General features: G+C 29.2%; 1 protein-coding gene across 2 annotated transcripts in view; it reads right to left on the reverse strand.

The window, feature by feature from the left end:
• Positions 1 to 552: 552 nt before the first annotated feature.
• The window catches only part of LOC136970597 (uncharacterized), a 97,271-nt gene continuing 73,415 nt past the window's right edge, over positions 553 to 24,408 (reverse strand). For both annotated transcript variants that reach the window (XM_067265043.1, XM_067265044.1), the window contains exons 2-4: positions 7,893 to 8,143; positions 4,429 to 4,609; positions 553 to 3,730 (exon numbers count right to left, since the gene is read on the reverse strand). In XM_067265043.1, coding sequence (XP_067121144.1) covers positions 1,231 to 3,730; positions 4,429 to 4,609; positions 7,893 to 8,073 — 2,862 coding nt within the window. In that variant the 5' untranslated portion in view covers positions 8,074 to 8,143 and the 3' untranslated portion in view covers positions 553 to 1,230. The remainder of the gene's footprint in view (positions 3,731 to 4,428; positions 4,610 to 7,892; positions 8,144 to 24,408) is intronic.

Here is a 24,408-nt window from a genome sequence, read left to right on the forward strand (position 1 = left end):
GAAAAAGGGCCTGATTTATACACAATTCTTAAGCTTAAGGCCTCATATTTTTACATTATTTCATGGAAGGAAAGGTTATTTAAAGCCTCACATTTTTACAGGGTGGAGGGAAAGGTTAATTAGAGCCTCACATATTCGGATTATTGGCGGAGGAAAAAGTTACTTAGGGCCTTAAATTTTTACATTATTTGGTGGGGAGGAAGCTTACTTGGAGCCTCACATGTTTACATTATTTGACAGAGGAAAAATTAGTTTAGGGTCTCAATAATTTTCCTTTTAGAACCTTCGAGAAACTATTCTAAATTAGGACACAAAAATTTAACGATTTTATACGCCTCTTACTTTTTGACAATTATTTTTTTTCTTATTTTCTTTAAATTAAATTAATTTTATTAATTTTTGTTAAATTAATTTATATAAAAGCTATATAAAAAATCCCCAAATTATTTTAAAATAATTTTAAAATTATATTCTTTATAATATACGAAGTGTGATACAATTTTCGAGAAATTAAATAAGAAAAAAGTGACCTTCTTAAAACATTTTAAATGATTTATTACCTTTCGAGACATCTGTACAAATATATATAGTATATATTTTTATATATGTATGTATATAGATATACTTTATCCTTGTAAAAATTTACAAAAAAAAAGAACTTTCATAAATTTGTGATGAGACAAAAGATCACATGGAGAAAGAAGAGTTAAGCACTGTACAGATCACGGTAATGATTAAGAACTTATTTGTAATGAGCAAAGATCGTTTATTTTTTTATTTTTTTTCTTTATTTTTTTTCTTTGTATTCTTTGTATTAAAAATCCTCTTCGATTAGCACCTGTCGTGTGTTTTCTGACTATAATGGAAAGAATCGTGGCCAAAATACTTTACACTGCCCTTCTTCCTTAGTGTTTTTCTGTACTGTTACGGTATCGAGTCCCTAGGGCAGTCTACACAACGGTGAGCAAAAACTGACAGTTCTATGGATCAATAGCCAGAGGCACTTAGAGAATTTCTCGTCCTCGAAACTTTTCCCTTCAGGAACCTTAACAGCACCATCATCTGAGCATATATATATTTATAGTATATACAAGCCTATATAATTTGTTTGTTTGTTTGTTTGTTTGTTCTTTGGCACACCTCAATGCTTCGTCGTTTGATTAGTGTTTAATTGTTTTTTTTATATTCAGTATTTTTACTACATTGAGCTTTATCACAGTGGTGGACAATTCAGGAACTTGGACTCTCCAGTTGAAATTCCTCTGTTGGTAGCCGCCTCGTGTGTTTTGACTTGGATCTTCTTCTTAAACAATGAGCAATTGTGATGAAGACGATTACCAAGAGAAAAAGTCCACCACTACCTCCCACTGCTGCGTAAAGTACTGGAAACCTATCACAATGTTCGGGAGTCTCGTCGTAACCTGTTGGGCAATGCATGTTACCATCACACCATAGTTCTGGTGCTATGCACATATTTAGTTCTGGACATTCATATAGGCAATTGACGTTTCTTAAAGTCTGACCCGAATGAGTTCGAAGAGAAGATTTTGTAACCTCTAACCACTTTAGAATTAGGGATCCTACTTTTCTAAAGATGACTTCAACGTAGACGTGATCTCTCTGAGGGTTCATCCCTCCCGCATGAGTTTCATTATACCAAGAAAAGGAAAATGCATCCACGATCTCGTTGGGGTTTTCAGTCAGACAGACGACACCAGTTGGCTCCAATTCTAAACCACTATAAATAATTAAACGGTTGCTATCTGTTCTACATCCATGTGTGCCATCTCTCCCTTGAATCTTCAAGTATAAGTATTTATGGGGTGCCGCTTCTATGAACCATCTACATCTTATAGGTGCGGGATTATCTTCGACTTCTTTAGTTGCTAAAAACTCTAAATTACCTTCGCTACTTTTGTTATTCCTCACCAAACCACGTTGACAAAATGCAGACTTGACAAATTCGTAATAACCTTCGAACGAGTAATCCTCATAATCCTCGAAGGGCGACATCCCCAATATTTTAAACTGTATAGTGACGTTGCTACTTATAGATTCTAGTACAATTGGAGGTTTGGGGGTCCAATCAGAGATGGCACAGATGCAACCGATAACGGACGAAACCCTATCCCATTCTTCAGTTGCAGTTAACGTGGCACCCTGCGGGATACGTCTATCAGACATCTTGCATCTGTGCTTCTGATAAACATCATCGTAATGGTAAACACAGGAATCAGATTTCAATTTCATTTTGGTCAGCGTGATTCTCACCCTTTCACCTTCCACCCCCTTAAACCTGTAGCTGCAAGTTAAGTTGGTGTTGCCACCACGACCGAAAAAGAAGAGGTTAGCAGGTGAAGAAAACTTTCCTCTTGAAGAGGTAGAGCTGTCGAAAAACGATCCGCATCTTGTCCAGTTGTTGGTGTTGCCCTCCTGATATGTGTCCACGAACTCGAATCTGGCTACAAATAGACTCGACATTGTGGACACTTCGGAAGGGCTGTATAACGTATACCTAAGCAGCATTTCAGGTCCATCCGACAAGTAACTCTCTTCAGGTAGGGCGCAAGGACGGAGAGGGATATTGTTCATATAATCTGCAGCTCTTGCACACATGTTAGGAGTGGTCTTTTCGCAAAAACGATAATCCGGTTCTCCGAGTGTTAAACCATTGTGCACGGTCCTCTTTCTCTTTGACAGCACGTTGTAAATTTCTAGCGTGCTTACGTCACACAGTTCGGTACCTGTCCAATGCTGCTTATCCCTGACAAAATAGGATAAAAAGTATAACCATATCCGATCGTAATCAGAAGCACCCATTAAGTGCACTACACAGGTTGTGTTTTTAGGCATGGTGTTGCGTGGACTGTAAATGAGTCCGTGTCTTTGTTTAGATCCATCAACCAGGAAAGTGCAACGCCCATTTTCCAGTCGAAATTCGGTAACTCTCACGAACTTCACTTCCACATCGAGCTCCACTCGCGAATTGTGCATCACTTGATAAGGTGAACTGTGTAATTGCACGAGAACTTCCGGTCCGCTAGTGACGATTTCTGGTAGACTTCCGGTGCCACAGAACTCCATTAGCAAAGACGACGAGGGCGAAGGGCCGTCGTAGACCCTTACCGTGTCACTAAAACAATCCTTTGTAAGTGTTGTGCGTCTCGATGCACCAGAACTCGTGCTGCCTGTGCACAGAGATATCTTGTATTCATTACTTTGCGATAGAGCCAATTGGGCGTGATATCCCGCAGGTATCAAGTCCTGCTTAATTCTATAATTACATGTGAAATTTCTCAGGTAGAAACCTGGAAAATTCGGCGAACGAATTTTACACTTCTTCCTGTCGCAGTCTGAAAAATACACGTCACAATAACTCCCTGGTACTCTGGCACCCAAATAATATGGGCTCTCTCTAGGTCCGTATCTTGTAAAAGATGGAATACTAGGCAGAAATTTGTATGTCATATATAAGCTGAAAGTGAAGGAGTTAATGGAAGCTCTGTTTGGTACAACCACTATTAAGGTAACATTACTTTCTTCGGAATAAAAGGTTGTCCTTTCTGCCATGTTACCGCAGAATAATCCAAAAGATGGAGAAGATGGGTAAAGTTTATTATCTGAGCTGTGCCACGATTCGTGTCTAGTCGACTTGACTGGTCTATTATCAGAATTGGAGAACGTTTCGATGATTTGTAGATGGCCCTTCGGACATATCTGAGTCTGGTTTCTGAAAGAAAAGGAATCGATCAGTTACACTTACTGTAGCATTAAAGTTTTGTATGGTCCTGTATCTACAAAGAATTAAAGTTTTGTATGGTCCTACAAAGAAATAAAGTTTTGTATAGTTCTGTGCCTACAAAGAATTAGTTGTGTGTATGCTTCTGTCTCTATAAAGAATTTAAGTTTCTGTACGCTTGATTTTACTCGAATATATATCTTTGAATCTCTCACAGTTAGCATTTGGGGTATTAAGTTTTGATAACGATCTGTCAAAAACTTTCTTCAAGATTATGTATTTACTTACATGTGTATGTTATAACTGTTATAAACAGTTATAACAAACACATGCAAGTAAATATAACGCACCTTTAATTATAAGAAATAACGGAATCGAAAGTATTTTATAATTAAAATACTTTCTTTTTTTACAAATTTATAGTTAATTTATAAGTTTATTGCCGCAAATATGCTGGAAAACGAAATCGGTAGAGAATAATTGAAGAGGAAAATTTCGTTTTTCAAGTAATTCATCGAACCACTTAGACTTTAACATTGGTTAAAATTTAAATAAAGGTGCGCTAGAAATACTTTTCTTTAAATGCGAATAACATTAAGAGAGAAGAGGATAATTGAAGTTGTATATTGGTATGCAGATTGATGAAGACAGATGACGTTGCACACAATGTGCTCTGCCTCAACACTCACCTCCCGAACTCTAACGTTCCGATGTGAAAAGAAAGGAATGTTAATTCGATGATGTCTCCATATTCTCCTCCTTCCGCCTTAAAGGTAATTTTACATACAAATGGTAAATAACGTTGAAATGGTTCAGTTATCCTCAATGGGTACTTGGTGTTGACGTCACCGTATAACGTCTTGTTGCAACCTAAAAATAAACATAAAAATTACACCGGAATAAAGTAATGACGTAAAAATACATCGCGTTACCTAGAAATTACTGACGTAATCTACTATAAAAACGTAGTTACGCTCCTGGAAAAAAAACTAAGAGCCAGCGATTAAAGATGTTACCATTACAGTTATTAAGAAGGAACTTACAAGAGAGGCATATCGACAATAATAATTATTATTATTACTAAGTTGGCACGGCCATTACCTGGTAATTGTTAACTATTTGTACACATTTTCCTTCGAGTTTTCAAACCGTGTTATTGAAAAAAGAAAAGAATTCTTCTTCGTTTTCTTTCTTTCTTCTGACTCCTTCAGTTTTCTTCTACTTCTAATAGCCCTTCTTCACTACCTTCAATACAAAAAACAGAGGGAAAAAGAAGTAATTTCTGTTTTTTCTCCTCTTCTCTTTCCTTTAAATATCCGGACACAGTGTATAAAAGGAAACTAAATTTTGTTTTTAGTATATCCATCTGCTCCTCTTACTCTCTTGCTTCTCCATCTTTACTCATCGACCCAATGAGATATGTTTCTCAATAAAAGGGGGAAGAAGTTCGGCACATTATTCACCTAGTTGCACAATGTGGATGAATGTGCTTCACCTTAACCCATTGATTTTTTTCTTATTTTTTTGTTTTTTCGCCTCCTTCTTCCCTTTGATTGCTTTTTGTTCTCGCAGAAGCATCGAGGTGATGTCATTAAGTATTATACTCTATTAAGGTACCACCTACTTTTCATCAATTACTTTGGCAGTTTTAAAGTGTTTTACTTAAAAATCCATTGTTGTTTCTTTAGTAGTAAAAGTGCTAATTTTGCATTTCGTACCTTTAAAAGTCGAAGTTACTTTTGTGTAAATAATTTAAGCGCTACTCTTGTTATAACACCAAAATCTGAATACGTCCTTCTCTATAGTAACTGCATTAACAACTTTAAAATGTTACAATGCCACTGATCCTATTCTGACAATAGACCCATCTGTAAACATTTCATATGGAAATTTTAAAGATCCACAAACTTGTAAATGGCAGTTTCTTATTCTGTTCTTATTATTGGGCCTCCGAACGATTTAGAAGGGCTATAAAACAGCAAATGTTGATTCCAAATGGTAGCAATCTCTGCTACTTCTAAGAGGGTTTAAAGATGTTATAAATGCTATTCAGAGGCCTCCTAAATTTGTATATGATAGTCTCGTATAAGGAGCTTATTTCGCTCTTAGAAAAACGATTTAGAAGGCCTATATAATGATAGATATTGAACTTAAACAGTAGCAATCTCTGCCACTTCTGAGAGAGTCTAACGATGCAATAATTGATAATTATAGGCTACCTACAAATTAGAGGTCCCTCCAATTAGAGGAGTTTCATAGGAGGCCTCTTGCATACTTACAATCGAATTAATTACATTGTTAAAATAGTAATTCGCGTTAAAACCCTTCAAAAATGTAGTTACACTATCGAAAGACCGTTTAATTTTTCTTGACTCTTGTAGTATTAAGTAATACTTTACTACTACAGGAGTACTGTAACAACTCAATCAATTATTCTTTGTTGCGCTATCTTCTTTTATTATTAAAGAAGTTGTTATGTGCTACTTTTCAGTAAAGATACTTTCCTAATTGCACGGTGCTTTCATATAGTTTACTTCTTCAGCAACATTACAACCTTAATAATGCTTCCTCCTCTTTTTCTCCTCCTCCTCCTTTTTTTTCTTATTTTACTTCTGGCTTTGGCCCTAATTGCGCTATTTTTTAAAATGTCATAACGCCTTTTCTTGCATCCCTGCTTCTTTAGCAATAAAAATTTTCTTCTTTTATAAATCTCTCCCTTCTCTCAGACTTAGTTGAAGTGCATACTGTGTTTACTTTATCCTCTTCTCCTCCTTTTCTTCTACTTATTGCATCGCATCTAACAACTTTTCCTGCTTTTTTTTCTCTACTTTTTTCTTGAGAAATTGCACTCTTTTTACATTTTACTACCTCTCCTTTATAACAATTTCGCTTGTAAATTGTAATTCTTTGCTTCACCTACTTAAGTAACATAGTAATTGTTATTATACCTAAAGTAGCATCGTTCTTCAGATTTATCTTCGTTATGCTTTTGGCAATAGACATACGAACGTACGCTTCGTGCTTAAAATTTATTTCTATACTAGATAATGAAGAAAAATATTTATTCTTGTAGAGCTAACTCCCACCTCATTCTCTATTGTTTTATTAACAATGTTTCGTTGTTCGAACGTAACAGAATTTAATTTTTGAGTTGTGTTTATAATCAGGTTTTATTACTTTGTTTAAAAGACATAATTCAAACAACATGCCTTTCTCCCGAAATTTATTAAGCTCTAAATTCGTTCTAGACTTTATTTTTTTTTCTATAAAAGGCGCCATATTGTTATCCAGCATCAAAACAAACCTGTCTTTTGCTCCAGACAGCCTCATCTCACGCTCTTTCTGCTGACGTTTTAATATTTTTATCTTAATTTTTTGTATTTTTTTAAACTTAAATATACAAATCTTGATGTTCTTAACTTTAATAACAAGCATTTTAAAATTTTTAAACTGTTTATTCTTTAAAAATTTTGTGTTTTAATGTTCTTTAAGGCTATAGAGAGTTTTATTGTTGTTCTCGTATATAAAAGCAATTTTTAATTACTTGTTTTTGCTGTTGTTAATGATGTTTAAGTCAACATTTATTTTTTTAATATTTATTTTTCTTTGTTTAGAAAATAATTTTAATGTTGTACTTTGTTTATCGAATCTTTTTAATGTTAAAAACTCCGATTTTCTTATATACTTTTAGCACTCCTAAAGTTATAATGCGGGCTTAATATTAAATTTTCTTTGTTTCTCAGCATTAAATAAATTATTTTTTTTCGATTTTTCTAACTTAAAATACTCGAAATTCCTCCATAATGCATTGTAACCTCCCTTATCTTATTACATATTTAACCCAAATACAATTAAATTAACTCACCTAGCATCACCTTTACATCATCATAATGAGTCTTCCGAGGATAGAATGGAATGATTTAAACGTTAATCCTTTACCATTATAAGAATGAGAGCTGTCCTGCCTAAGGACAAGGGTAATCAGTGACTAAATAACTCACCATTTATCCAGAACAAACTATGATTTATCCAACCGCATCCCTAAGTTATCCTGATTTATCCAGCCGCATCCCTAAGTCATCCCGAGTTATCGTAGCCTGGAGAAGCGTGTAAATCTACACTAAAACGTGATTATAAAGTTTACTATACTTACTGGAGCATCCTAGACTTTCATCACTAGCATCAGAACAATCATCCGTTCCGTCACAGTATTTACTAAGGCTGATACATCGTCCATTATCGCAAGCAAATTCGGATAACCTGCATCCAAAGTTGGTATCAAGATAGAATATGAGATGCGTAGAAATAATTAAAGATAGAAGATTCCATCCCATTCTGGATGAAGTTGAACAGTTTTCCACTGACACTAACTAACTTGCGTGTCGATACTTCTCCTTTTCCATGCTAGAGGAGGGGAAAGAGGGGAGAAAAAAGAAGAAGAAGAAGAAGGATGAACAAGTCAATCGCATTATAGCAATTATGCAAATAAGCAGAACGTATATCTTTGGTATTCTAAAGTAGTGATGCCGATGCTGATGTTGGGGATGGGGATGCAGTTCTTATTACTTTAAAATGATTGTTTTTCAAATTTAATTTCGTGTTATCTCTTCGTCTCCTCATTTTTTATGGAGGGGGCTCGTAATAATATTTATTCGTAGTTTATTACCCGAAATTTCGGACCCACGTGACCGGAATTCCATACTTTCGTTTAAATTTTTAACGTAATTTTATTCTATAATCGTCTAAGTTGTGATTTATTAGCTCCTGAGTGATAACTTTATGTATGTATGTATGTAACACCGGATACTGATAAAATAACTAAGTTAATTTATGTTAATACTGCGATAATCAGCATACTAATGTAGTAATAATAACCTAGAGCTGTTAAAGATTTAATCTGATACTATTATAGTAATAAAACTGACGTTAAAATCCCATAATACACACTTATAAATTGTGCCATAGTTTTCTACTTTTATGGTATATCCTAGTGTTATAGTACCTTTAAAATACATTTATTGTAGTTGTAGAAAACGTGAGGATAGTTTTTCACATCACTAAAAATAAACCATCATCAATCAATAATTAATACTTTAACAGTTGGAGATTTATTGACGTCAGTGTAGAGTAAAAGTATTGTTTTCTACTGAAGTAGGCAGTAAAATTGAATTTAATAATTTCTGGTGATAGATACAGTAAATATACAATTATAATTAATTTAAAAATACAGTAATAGTGATGCTACATTAATAAATTCATAACAGTATATAGTGAAACCTGTATAAACCGGACCCACACGGTTTGGAAGGTTTGCGTTTGAAACAGGGGTTGTTTTAACACACAAAATCTCTCCGTTTCAAAGAATTTTTTCGTTTAGACAGGTTTTCGTTTCATTCAGGTTCCGTTTTTGACAGGTTTTCGTTTCATTCAGGTTCCGTTTTTGACAGGTTTTACTGTAATATAATTAATTATCAGCTGTATAAATAATGAAGTTATGTGTTTAACTTATTATTTGAAATGAAAATAATTTTAAAATCCGAATAAAGTAATTACGTTTTACTTTTTCTGCATTAAAATTGTTATTTTATACATATTTTAACACGATTTTTACTAAAAAACAGTCAAAATGAATGTTTTATGCAATAAAACTGTCGAATTGCATTTAAAACATTAATTTTATTACTGTAAAAGCGTATATTAACTTTTTTTAAGGAAAATACTTTTTTTACAAACAGAATTTTCCAATTACTTAAGCAGATATCAGACTTATTCGCTATTATATATAATATTTAACTCGTGTTCACGTAGATGTAGACAGACAGAAGCTTTATTGACATTAACGCTGTAATTGAAAAGTCGTTTTACATGCGAAATCTTTGCAAGAAACACATTTAATCATTCGGAAAATATTTAAAATAAACAAAATCGTTACACTAATGCTGCTAAAGTAAGAATGCAGAGAGAGGAAGAGCAAGAGCAAGAGCAGAGAGAGAGAGAGAGAGAGAGAGCAAGAGCAGAGAGAAAGTTATTGCTAAAAATTTAAATAGAAGAAGAAAGGGAAAAAAGGGAAAAAATGCAAATTAACAAAAAAGTAATTTAGTAAGATTGTAAATTTTTATTATAGACGAGAGAGAAACCACCAAATGGTTTACAGGATGATAACTTTTTACCCTTTGGGAAATCACAAGATTGATGCACGCTCAAGTAATATTTGATTGAGCATTTACACACGGGATTTATAAATAGTCTGCGAATTTTTCCGGTTTGTTTCGAATATTTATATATATAAAATTCACCGGAAATAACATAAAAAGTATAGTAATTTCAAATATAAAACATAAGCCATGTGAAATTTATGACGTCATATATGAGCTGAAGAACATAAACCTCGCTTCTCTCCCCCTAATATACTTTTCCTAATTTAAGAATAAAATGTGTTTAGAATAATAAAACCGATTTAAATTTGTTTTTTATGTAAACAATTTATTTTTAGTTATTTTTTAATTTTTAATATTTTGTCCTTTACTAGATGCACATTTTTCCAAGTTAAAAATTCACTTGTAAATACCCCAATAATCGTATTTAAATATAAAATAAGTTTAATAATTGTTTATTAAATCTATAAATTCCAGTTGTCTTCCATTTGTCTATCTGTCTGTTTTTCCTTAATCTCAATTCAAAAATTTTCTGACCGGCATGACTCTGCTGTTATCAGGAAAAGTCTGATGTACTGGGGCAAGAAACCGATTTGAGATCGAGAGCATATATTTTAAATTAAATAAATTAAAAATATTAGCAAGACTGTAGTTAACAAAAACAATTTTATCAAAATTAAATTCTAAATTTTATACATGATTTTTATCTTTAACAATTCTTAAATTGTAAATTAATTTAATTATGACTTTATGCATTGAAAATCATCCAAGTGATCGTATTAATGATCGATCTTCGCAGTTAATTTTCAAGTTTTGTGATTAATCATTCAAGAGGCAAGCGTGTAACAAGCGAAAGTAATCAATTTTCTACAAATTTACATTTGAACAAGTCTTTTAAATCATTGCAAAAGTACTAAAATACTTGCTTCTTCCGATACCTCTCATAGATAATTAAATATTAATTGTACCCAGAGAAGTTATGGCAAACAATATACCACATTTCAAACAATTACATCTGGACAATTTGGCAGTCGATAATCATCAGGAGGCATTTAACTGATTTCCAACTTTACAGAATTAATTTATTATATTCAACAACGTTTCTAGAATTTATTTATCTAATATTATTGTAGAATTTTATACTATTTTCTGGAGTGAATTCGCAGAGAATATTCCATATCCGGTGCTATCCTATGATTAATTGAAGCGAAAATTAAACATACCTAGAATTTTTGGAGGTTTTTCTTATAAGAAAAAAATGGAAAATTGTAAATAAAGGAGAGGAGAGAGATCGTGATAAATGAAATATATAAAAATCATTGGTTAAATTTTTAAAAAATCGTGGAATATCTGCCAAAGTCTTACGATAATTACACAGTAAAACCTATCTAAAGCGGAAACCTGTTAACCTGGAAAAAAGGAGCCTTGAATTTCCGGTTTACACAGGTTTTACTACATTTTGATTCATACTTTGGATCATTTTTCTAGAATTTTTTGAATCTAGAAAGATGAAGAGTTAATTATAATTTCACATATAAAATTGTTCATTCTTATACTATAATTTACACATTAATTCCATTGTTATTTAGGTAAATATTTGTTAAATGTGATACATAATTCTATGAAAATTACATTATGATTCAGCCATTCATATTTAAAATATTGTAAATTATGCAACAGTGTCATTGTTATATACCCATTAAATAGTGTTATTCGGCGGTTCCACTTTTCAAAAGTGAAAATTTACAGCGATTTTAGAACGTTGCTTAACTCACATAAATATATCTACACAAAATAAAAAGCAAACATTTAACCTTCTACCCATAAATTAAGCTTATTGTTATTCACAACGTGATAAATTGAGTCGAAAATCAATTTTACACCTCAAACCATCTTATACCAAAAACTGGCTAATTTTGCCAGCTAAATTAGCCCCTAATTCCTTCATGACTCTTCCAAAAATCATTCTTCCTGTCTCTTTCAGCGCATCACTCCATAATTAACCCACAATTAAATAACCTGCTTCTATCATCCTCATCTGTTCTCCATCCTCCAGGATAGAGAGCAGAGAGGGAAGAAAAAAAAAGAAAGAAAGCATTGTTTTCAATATGGCTGGCTTCTGGCCACCTCAAGAAAAAACCCTCCATTAAATATTAAGCATTGGGCACAAGTAAGAGAAGCTGGCCCGTGCCAAACTGTTCCATCTGTACGAATCCGGTGTTAATCACCCAGACGACATCCTACCATCTCTGGCACTCTAGTGAATTGAATTTAATGGCTGTACTCCGTTACGTCTGAGAAGGGAAAATAGCAATTACTCCGCAGAAAATGTCTCCCTCCGGTTACCTAGCAACCGTTGCAGGATATCTTATGGCTAATGGATGAGTTTCTCGCTCGGTTAGTTTCTCTGTAGTCTTGGAAGTTGCTCCTTAACCTGAAGTTGTTTTTATATATATAATTACTTAAAACGGGCTTCCTGACTGAGAATGCATGGATAGCCTGCCACTCAGTTGTCTAATCAGTTGATACAAGCGAAAATTTTCGCACCAATTAGCAAAACATGTGTACTACTTTATCGCGCATCTTCCCATAGCATTTAATAATTTACATCCCTCTCAGCTTAAACATCCAGAATCCATTCAACTAATGAGCTAATTTATCTATAAAACTCTTCGTTTCCTGCTATTTTATGGCCATTTCCCCTAAATTTAAGTCTTCTATAACGGTAAATTTATGGAAAACAACTAGGTAAACCCTACCAAAAAAATAATGGAAGGTGTTTTCTCCGGGTTAAATAGAAAGGAAATTGACTTTTCTTCCTTTCCTTATATAGAAGGATTAATTCTACTCTCATGATGCTGCAGCATCGCTAATGCTGCTATGATATTAATGAAGTTTACCGTAATAGATAATAAACAATATAGAGTAAATACTAAATTTATTTATATCGTGTTAGAGTTTAGATTATTTAATTATTGTTAATTATTAATCCCTGCTAAAGGAGTGGAAATAATTTATAATAATTTGTATTTCTCTTTGTTCTGTTTAAAGAAGTGTTAAAATATTTAACGTACAATTACTTTATTTATGTACTTTTCTAACACGATATTGTAATAATTAGAATAGAGAAACCCCTAATAACGGCCACCCTTAAATGCCGGCCATTTTCTCAGGAAAATTTGTTAAATGCAAGCAAAATAACCTTCTAACAACGGCCATTTTATGTTCTTGTCGGTGGACGTTGTTCTCACGTTTGACCGCGTAATATATATATAAATTAAGCTAAAATTTAACTATTACGTTTTAAATAATTATGATAATTAATTAAAGAAGCATTTTATGTATTATATATTTAAAATACTCATATTCTTTCGCTAAACAAGTATATTTAAATAATTTATTGTGTAAAATTTGAATAGCATTGATAAGACTAGACTTGTTTTTGGGCTTGAGTTGTGGTATACAAAAGGCCCTTCCCGTCCACTAAATAATAATACATATAAAAATATAATGCCCCAAGCTATACTCCAGACCCTAAAATAAGGCCTAAAAACAGTCTACCATACATTAAAATTAATTTACAGTAAAACTTGTGTAAACGGAAATCGTACGATTATTTTTTTCAGGAAAAACTCCTGAATGGTGGGAAACTCCGGAGTTTACACAGAAAACCTGTGTAAACCGGAGTTTACACAGGTTTTCTGTAGCATTTCTTTTCATGTGTTTATAAAGAAATTTATTTAAAAAATTATTCTTAAAGGTGCAATACAACCTGTCCAAAACGGAATCTGAATAAAACCTTGCCTAAACGGAAAAAATTTTTTGAAAGAAAAGGATTTTGTATGTTTAAAACGAAAATCTTCCAAACCGAAAAATACAATAAAACCTGTGTAAATCATAATCGCACGGTACCAAATATTTATTCCGGTTTACAGATTTCCGTTTTGAACAGGTTCAGTTTTAAACAGGTTTTACTGCATTCTGCTCTTTATGATTCCGGTTTACACAGATTACTGTATAATCAAAGTTTAAAGTATAACATAAACAAAAGTTGTATTTAAAATTAATAGTTTTTATATTAATATAATTTTAATAAGTTTTTTTGTGTAAATTTTTATAAAATTTGATTTAATTTTATTGACACTAAAGATTTGAATGCTGTTACATTAATAAAATTAATTAAAATAAATTACCGATCCTAAAATAAAATCTCTCACCTTCATTTTCTTTTAATTAATCAATCAAATATCAAATGAAAATTGTTGAAATTTCAATTTTTATAATAAAATTATTCGCCATTTAAATCATTTTAATCATTTATAAATAAGGAATTCATAGAAGAAGTTCATCAACGAGTTGCGTAACTTTCCCAGCAAAAAAACTGAAGATTGTGCGTGGCGCCATCTGTTATGGAGATTTTACTAAAATCGTCTTTTATATTATTAAGTATTATAAAACAGTAAAAAAAATTAATTTTGAAGGTAGAGGTGAGTTTTATAATAAATTATAAATGATAATAAAGAGTAAAACCTTTAAGTCTACCCCACTTCGAGATTGACAAGTGACGGCCTGTATCTACCCACTCCCTCGACCTTTAACCTCCGAAATTTAACTGTATCAATGGCCCTAATACGCGGACCTTTCTACAAAATTTCAGAAAATTTGGATAAAGAACACAGGAGTTATTAAGCTTCAAATTGGGTGAACTAAATTTTATCCCACACACATAGACAATAATGTCGAAAAATTTAGTGGATTTTTTCTGAAAATACCCCAAACTTTTGAATTTTTCCATGCTTTAAAGCCCACTGAGTCCAAAAGTATGAAAAGTTAGGGGTCAGATGCTACACTTCTCCTATTTTACGTATAACAGAGGGGAAAGTAGAAATTTAATATACCTCTATCATATAATCAAATTACCGTTAAGTCACTTAGATTATTTACAAATTGATACCTTGCACTTAGAGGTGCTGTTAAAGTAATGCCCAACACTAAATCCAGTAAAAAACACCGTAAAAAATAATAAAATATAATAATTATATTAAAGGTAGAAGCATTTTATTAAACTGAACACGTTAAAGTACTAAAAATAAATTGTAAGGAGCAATTTTGCTACTATAGCAATAAGCGAATTCCTTCTTTATGTGCTATTTTTCACCAATATAAAATTTACTAACGTCGCCAGCTTTTAATGCCTACCTTAAAGAAAAACTTCTAGTAACTAAAAACAAAATAACACAATCCAACCTGTAATAACGGCCACTCAACCTGTAAAAAACGGCAGCCACTTTTCAGGAGATTTCTTCTCAAAACGCGTGAAAATCAAGCTCAAAATGACTTTCATTTCTTAATGTCACAGTCGGTGTCCGTTGTCGACAGGTTCTACTACGACATTATATTAAATTTTAGAATATTAAAAAAAAAAAAAAAAGCAATTTTCCTACTATAGCAATAAGCGAATTTTCCCTTCATGAGCAATAGAAAATTTACTCACGTCGTTACATTAAAGAAAAACTTGAAGTCCAATTAAAGCAGTTCAACTTCCAATAACCTGTAAACGGCGGCCTCTTATCTTTCAAAATGCGTACAAAATACCTTTAAAATAGGCATCATTTTTAAAATTTTCTATTCGGTGTCCGTTGCTAACAGGTTATACTATAATATTATATTAAATTTTATGATATTTAATGATGTTACTGTGATAGTATCGTTATTAAAACCACCGTTATAGAGAGGTTATTGCTCTTTTCTCTAGCTTAAAAGAAAAGTAAATTTGATTAATTTATTAATTACAAAATCAATTATCGATAAGATTATTTTTTTAGTTATTTAAGTTGTAAACAAAATAAATCTTACTTCTTATAACGGTATTAAAACCAAAGAAGTATTACCAACAAAGTTAAATTTTAGATTAAAACAAACCCATTTAAAGTTGCAGCAAACTTATTTGAATATCAAGAATTTTTTCAAACTTTGAATTAAATTTTAAAGTTTAAGTTAAATTTAAGATGTAAATTTTAAAATTTATAAAATTCTCCTATATAATTGGGTTCCGCCCAATTTAATAAACGTTCACAAAACTTCTTTAATACAATTACTTCGAATTGTTTAATGGTAATTCAGAATTATCTAATGAAGATTAGAGTAAGATACGATATTTTCTAAACTTTCTCTCCAATATTCTCTTTAAGATTAAATGGAGAATTTAGATATTTTAATGATAAAATTTTAACAAGTAAATTTAAATCCCGATTGCAAGTTAATTTCCATTAAAATTCACGTGTTGTAAAGTTACTCTTTATCTATCCTTGATACACTTTGGAGTTACTTAGAATTTTTTATTAAATAATAACATAACCAACTCTAATCATATAAATTATATATCAAAATTAAAACATCTATACATAGATTTTTACTAAAAAAATTTTTTTTAAATATTCGTAAAAAATTATCTAAAAATTTTAAAAATCTAAAATAACTTTAAAAAATTTATAATATTTATTAAATTTTATTAACTTTTTCTTATTTATTTATTTTTATTTTATTAAATTTGTGATGAGTAATGTTATTTTGCTTGAAAAAACATGTTATACCAATCTAAAGCGATTGTAATGTAGCTTAATATTTTTACTATAGTAATTTCCGCTACTATTAATAAAATTATGATAAATAATGAAATAAATATTGAACAATTTTAATATAAAACAAACAAATGAGTACTCTTCGGCTTTCCCGCATGACTTTCAGACTTCAAGGATAAGCACGTTTTACAGGGGCTGGAATCCAGAAAAATTTCTTTTTGTCTTAAAAAAAATAACAAAATAATTATACTTTAATTATTTTTGTGACTTTTATAAGTTGTTTTAGCTTTATCGATATATTTTGTTATCCATCAAGCAGAATGAAGAGTTATAAGGCTGAGTTGATAACGAAAGACAATCATATGAGGGCAAAAAGGATCGTTTCAGATCATCCAAGTAGAAGGGGCGATCAAGCGTATTGATGTAATCGTTGTGTTACAATTAAGTCTTTTCCAAAGACTCGATCTATTGATTTACAGCCAAAATCGATCAGTGAGTTAGTCTAAACTTATCTTAAAATAATTATAGTGTTAAAAATCAAAATATATTTTAAAATTTTTTGACAAAATATTTATTTGTCAAAATATAAAAATGTAAAATGAAATTATTTTGGAGACATTAAAGTTTAATTCCTCAAATTAGTGTAAATTACACGCTAAACCATTAAAATAATTACTTTAATTGTTTTTATGTTCGAATTAATTAATGAGAATTGATGAATGTTTCAGCTCCTTTATCTCTTGTAATTATTTTAGAATTTTCCACACTATATTGTAGCATAATGAATAATTATTATCATTTTAACATAATAATTATAGTATAAAATTCTTTAAAAAAATAAATAATAGATAATTTACGTCTGATGCTATTAAATATAATTATCATCAATTATTACATAAATTTATGTTTAATTATAATAAAAATTTATTAAAATTGTAAATAAATTTATGAATTAATATTTCCTAAGTTTATTTTTATCATAAATTTAAAAAATTATAATTTTTCACAATTATCACTATTAAAAATATATTTTATAAAAAATATAACATAATTATTTTATTAATTTTTATAAATTTCATATGTATTAATTAAAATTAAATATTTATAAATAAATATTCACTTCATCCAGTTTATAAGGATTTATTTTTCTACTTTCCTAAATTAAAAAATATATATAAACGATAAATTATATAACATTTTTAAATAAAATCTGACATCTTAATTTCGTAATATGAATAATTCCTTTCGAAAAAAAAATTATAAAATATATTTTACTAATAAAAAATTTTTAATTTATTCAAAATCTGATTTAGTAAATTCCATTATCTTTGAAATATAAAAGGAACGAAAGACAAAATTACACTATTTTGGAAGAGAAGGAAGGAGCGAGAAAGAGACACACACACACAATTTAATCGATTGGTGATGTTAGTACCAATGTAATTTTCCTAAGAAAATACTAAGATGATACGTGCAGAGAATTTTATACTGTTGCAGATAAATTAGATTTCTCTTCATCCAGAAGAAGAACAAAAAAAAAAAAACCTATTAAAGTCCTATTTTCTGAATAAAAATCTTACTTATCCTTTAATAAAAAAAACTATATATATTTTTACATAAATAAAATAACAAATACGAATTATAATCTTGCTTATTAAAACAATAAATTTATTTATATTTTAAAGATTTAAAAGAGATTTGTTTACCTCTTAATTTACTTCTTTTTATGAACTCTTTATCAGTTACTCATGAATTATATATGATACTAAATAAATGCCCAAATTGAATTAATTTTGTCTCCAACTGTTTAGGTTGGAGGGGCCAAAAAAAATAAGAATTTTTTTTGTGGTTAGCAACATAAAAAGTTGATTGAAGTATAATGTTTTTCTTGTTTTTTATATATGTTTTTTCTTTACTTTCCTTGCTGAGAATTCTCTCCAAAAAGTCTGCTTTCGTTTATTAAAGGTGGAAAATATTGAAGTTTATCTCATAAAATCCAGAAAAAATAATAATTTCGATAAGTTTATTATAAGAAATCTAGGGGAAAAAAAATACACAAGTTTTCTTAATTTAAAATTATATATATTCTGTATTATTTTATATACTAATATAAACTTTAAATATTAAAGTGTGAAATATAAGATTAATATATACTATAACACAAAAATCTATAAATTTTATTACATTTTTAATTAAAAATTATAAGAATAATTTCAAAAATAAAAATTTTCTTCAGAAAATTGTATTAAAAACCAAATACATTTTAATTACTAATTAAATTAACTTCTCTGTTTTATAAAATGAATTAAATATTAATTGGTTTAAGTCTTTTAATTATAATAAACTTTAGTGAACATAATTTTTTTTGTGTGTGTGTGGCTTTGCTTGATTAGTGCAAAATTTATTAGAAGAGTTTGTAAAAGGTTTTAAAAGTTCAAAGATTTGTAGTGCAACACTTAAACATCTTCCTTCTTTTGTAAGTTCCTGATCTTTTGTTACAATTGCAAAATCAATCGAAATAATTAATTTAAATGATTAAAATAAATCCTCATGAATAAGAGGTTCGTTCGTCAGTCAATTAATGAAAAATCAGACAAAAATAATCCTATTTTGGTTCTTTTCATTTCCTTTAATTAATTTTATACGAAATTTATTCCAAGCAATTAACATTTAATTTATTAAATTAATATATATAAATTTTTATATTTATTCGTTATTTTAAAATAGATATTTTTGACAAATTTTATTAAATTATAAAATAAAAAATTTTACGTGTAATAATTTTATATATTATTTACAAGTTCGCGGGATGGCGTGTAGTTGTCAGGATGAGTTGTCCGTTTTGAAACAAATGATTTCTGAGATTTCTCATCACAGAAAACACAGAAAAATAATTTTATATATTATTGTGATGAATGAGCAGTTAAACTAATTAATAATGTTATTTACTAATTAAAATTAATAAATTTTAATTGTCAGGCATTTTTTTGTATAATTCAACATTTTATAGAGAATTTTTAAAGTTTTATTACTAAAACGAGCAATTATTTATGGTGATATCGTCACAATGCCCAGCTGCAATTGTTAATCAGCTTTTAATTTAATAAAATTATGTGACTTCCGATCCAGACCGGAATTTTCTATATAATTAATCGGACTCCCAAACCCCTAAGCTTTTCATATTTGATCTGGATTTTAGGGGCGCCCCTTTACATAATACTTTTCTTGATAATAATCGAGTAAAATGTACAGATCTAAAATTTAAAAATTGCTGTGATTAAGATTTGTTATATAATTTAAATTCTCTAATAATCGATTTAGATACGATATACGTACAAATCATTAATCGTATAATTTATACATATATATAAATATTTAACTAAATTATAGATAAATTATTTACTTAATTGCATTTACAGATCTCTGAACAAGAACACCCTCACTTAATTAGTTATTAAATGAAATTTGATAAAAAATTTACACAAGGAATGGATTTAAAAATCTAAAAAAGAAAATCTAAATACATAAAAATCCTCTCAAATTATTAAATTTACTTATAAAGATTTCATATAAAAATCTAAACAAAGACCTAACAACAATTCTAGATAATATTATAAAATCAAAGTAAATCCAATAAAAGTAATTTATTTTCTATTCTTTAACGAAACGCGTTGAAGGAGGAGAAGGAGGAAGAAGAAGAAGAAGAAGAAGAATAAAGAATAACAAAATCCTTATTTAATGAGCTCTTGTTTTCGTTTCGGTTTTAACCAAGTGAACAGAAAATGCAGAAAGCTTTTACTTATTCCTTTATCTTACTTATTCCTTTTCTATCTTAACTATTCCGGTATTGGATTGTTTAAAATTTATGATATCTTTTAAAATTTAGTCTTCAAAAAGTAATCAGTCAAGCAGCAAAGAAGAAAGAGGGGAGGGGCAGAGCGAAGGGGGAAGAGAAAAAAGAGTTATTGATAAAATGTACAGTCTTTTGGTCGATCTTTTCCTTGTTCTAATCTCGTTTTCCAGCATAACACAAAGTTGTATTATGTGGACGAAGGAAAACCCTGAAACCAATTTCCGAGTTTCCACGGAAATCAATCGTTCCGGATTGGAGAAAGAGTTAGTTCTATACGTTCCGATCTCGTTCTTCTTAACAAGGTAACGAAACGGAGCGTACAACTATTCTGTAAAGAAAATTCGATGATCCATAAGAATGACTTTTCTTTGATTCATAATTTATTCGTCTCTCTGATGTCTTTCGACGTTTAAATTTGCTTTTCGGTAGGAGATTTGCACGTTTATTTAACTTACTCTTAACCCGATTCGCCCGTTTGAATTGCCGATTGACTATTCAAAGAAAGTGGGCGTGGTTCAATGTTGTTTAATAAAGTTATATTAACGAATTTAACTAAAGTTTTTAAAAAAATTTATTTAATAATTGTGAAATAAGTAAAATGTTTATTTTATGCAAAGTTTATTTAAATTTTTGATTAATAAAGACGTTATGGCGAAAATTAAAATGTCTTATTGCGTAAATTTTTCCTATTGGTCCATTTGAATTAAAGAAAGTGGGTGTGGTTTGATGTTTAACAAAGTTATATGAACGAATTTGATCTTTAAGTATTCGTCAAATTTTTTAAAAGAAATATTTAATAGTTATAAAACAAATAAAATATTTATTTAATACGAAGTTTAATTAGGTTCGGATTTTAATGATAATTTGTTTTTAATTTGGACGTTTTAGCAAGAATTAAAATGTTATGCTTCCTATTGGTTATTTTTTAGTATAAAATGACCAATAAAATAAAGGCAAATTTAAAATTATTTAAATAGCGAAAAAAATAAATATTTATATCATAAAATTTAAAATTAATTAATTTATAATTTACTCTAACTTTAAATTTCATTAATTCAACAATTAATATATAATTAAATGATTATTCAGTTTTATAAATCCAACATAAATTATATTTGTTATGAAAATACAAAAAGAAAATGATAAAAATAGTGTTCTACGTAAGAATTTATGTGTTTTAAACATTATTTTTCCAGGCATTTGATATTATTTTCCATTATCGAAAAAATCGTTTTGAGATTCAGTTTAAGGTTTATATCATTGTCCTGCGCTGTTTACTTAGAAGATATTCTTTCATCTTAAAAGATATCCAAGAATGAAGTAGCTTTTACAGCAGAGATGTTTATATATATATTTTTGTTTCTGCTTGTACAGTACATTACAAAATGCCCTGTACCAAGCGAAGTGAATGAAGCATATCCATAACTTAGACTAAAGGAAGGGAAGGAGAAAAATTGGGAAAGTAAAGGAATATGCAAAGGATGTAAAATTTAAATAATTTTATTTAAGTTATTAATATCCATCTAGTAAAAAGAATTTTTTTTTAAATTTAAGCTACTACTGCTACTAGACAGAATTTTGTAAATGTAAGCCATAATTCAGGTTTTTTAATAGTAGTTTTTGCAAAATTTTTCTATTATAGAACTATATTTTACTGAAAATTTATTTTAAGAGTAATTTAAATTTTTGGATTTACTCTCAAAAAATTACTTCTTTATCAATATTTTTGAGTGATTTTTAAAACGATGCCTGCTCTTGAATAACAGTTTCAATAAATAGGATAAAGAGTAAAAAATTTTGATTTTGGAAGGATTATTTTTAAAAATGTTGTGAAGAAGCAGTTATTTACTGTTTACTTTTTCATAAATCATTACTTTAATCGAGCTAAATCTGCTGGAGGAGTGGAGGAAATTTTGTCTTTTATTAAATTAATCTGAAGCAGCGTTTATTAATGTACAGTAAAACCTGTGTAAGCCGAAATTGCGCGACATCGAATATATTTTCCGGTTTTGCAGGTTTCAAATTCTTTTAACACAAAAAGTCACTCCATTCGGAAAAATTTTTTCCATTAAGCAAAAATTCTTCGGAGTGGTTTTGTTAGGCAGGTTTCCGTTTTATCCAGGTTCCGTTTCGGACAGGTTTTACTGTATATATTTTCTGAAGACAACTTTATAATAGAAGATAAAATATTCTATATCTTATGTAAACATGCAAACTTTATGTTATTCGATAAAGATGTTGCGATTCCTTAGAGACAAAAATGAATTTTGGACTCAAATTATGGCCTGTTATGCTAAAGAATGTTTGCTACTATATTGTGAACGCTACCCAAGAGACTGATAACGTCAGCTCTTGTTATTCAGCACCTTACTTCACTTTCTGTGAACTGTCGCTTTTTATTTAGGTGTTGCAGTTGTAGCAAAGAGTTGTCGCCTAGAGACCGAATGGAAAAATTTTCTTCTTTCTCTCTTTCCGAATACGCTATCCAACAAATAAAACTCATCATTTTATTCAATTCTCTGCTAGGTGAATGAGTATCATCAACTCTTTTTTATTTTCATCCAATGTTCACCATACTTTCAATATTCTACTTGGAAACATTTTAAGATGAGAGAATATCCTGGGTGCTACAATGTTTCTTATTTTATCCTATACTTTAATATAAGTAATGTATCCTTCTACACGTAGGAAATTAATTTTACCTTGTATAATTTTATATAATTCGTAGATTTCCAATATTTTTTAATTAGGATTTTAATTTAATTTAAGTATTTTAATCTTAAAATTAATTAAAATACTTTAAAAATATGCAGAATAAACGACGAATCGCTATTATTTTAATGGCGTTTTTATGTAATATCCTTTTAACGAAATTAGATTATTTTAACGGAAATTATAATAAAATGTAATAAAATTTTATTTTATTTTACAAAATAAACTAAATTCTTTTTCAGATTATGTAAATTTTGCGTTTGGAAATGCCCACTTACAGACTGAGTTTAATATTGCAAATTTACAAATTTCTTAAAGATTTTCTTACAGGGCTTATAAATTATTAATCTTTTAAGCAATAAAAACTTTTAAACGTGTATAAAATAGAATGAAAAAAAAATTAATGGACTTTTTAAAAACTCATTAATTGCTCTCTCCTAAATAACACACAGAAGGAATATTTGATTTTAATCCCTAAAAATCTTGTCCACTTTCTATTAATTTTTTTAACTTGTTTACTGTTAAAATACACAAAAATATATTAATCTTTTATCTCATTAAGCCACAAAATTCATTATTTTTAATATACATACATCAAAAATTAATTTTTTTTTCTTCCTCCGGTATCCTATAAATCGTTTTCTACATGACACAACAAATTACTAATGGAGTTTTTACAAGTAAAAATAGATGAAGGAAGAAAAAAAGAACTTAATCTTAGGAAATTAAATTAAATTATTTTCAGTTATATTTAATCTGTTTTTAAATTAAACCTTGAAAATAAAATACTTTTCAAAATGACATTCATTTTCTGTAATTTACTTCAATAAAATTAATTAAACATCCAACTTAGAGATTACCTTAAAAATGAGAACATAGCATTGTAAATGTATACATTAAACTTTAATTATCTAATCCATAACTTTTAAATTTATTTTATTTTCAATTTTTTTTTGTGCCCTTTAAATAAGATTGAATATAATTTGATTGATTTATTTTTCATCTGTAATTAAATAGATCTATATATAAAAAAATAAGGAACACACTCTTTGAAGTTGCAGCTAAAAGTAATCTTTTAAAAAACATTAAATTATATATTAGACATCTTAAAGTATACTAAATTGGATAATTTAGCTGCTAATTTTGTCCGAGATTGTCGTCTTTTCGTTCAGTTCAATGGATTTAACTGCTAGAACGTTTACTTTTCTCTAACGTTAGACGTCATATCATATAGTTGAGTGATTTTTTAACTGTTAGCACATTTACTTTCACTCTTTTTATTTTTTTAAACTTTTACTGTCGATTTATACGGATTTTAACTACAGAATTATTATATTTTTCTAGTATTTTGTATTCTTGTAGATTATA

This window comes from Centruroides vittatus, unplaced genomic scaffold (genome assembly GCF_030686945.1).
Source record: "Centruroides vittatus isolate TY-2023 unplaced genomic scaffold, ASM3068694v2 contig_2054, whole genome shotgun sequence".
Classification (NCBI taxonomy): Eukaryota; Metazoa; Arthropoda; class Arachnida; order Scorpiones; family Buthidae; genus Centruroides; species Centruroides vittatus.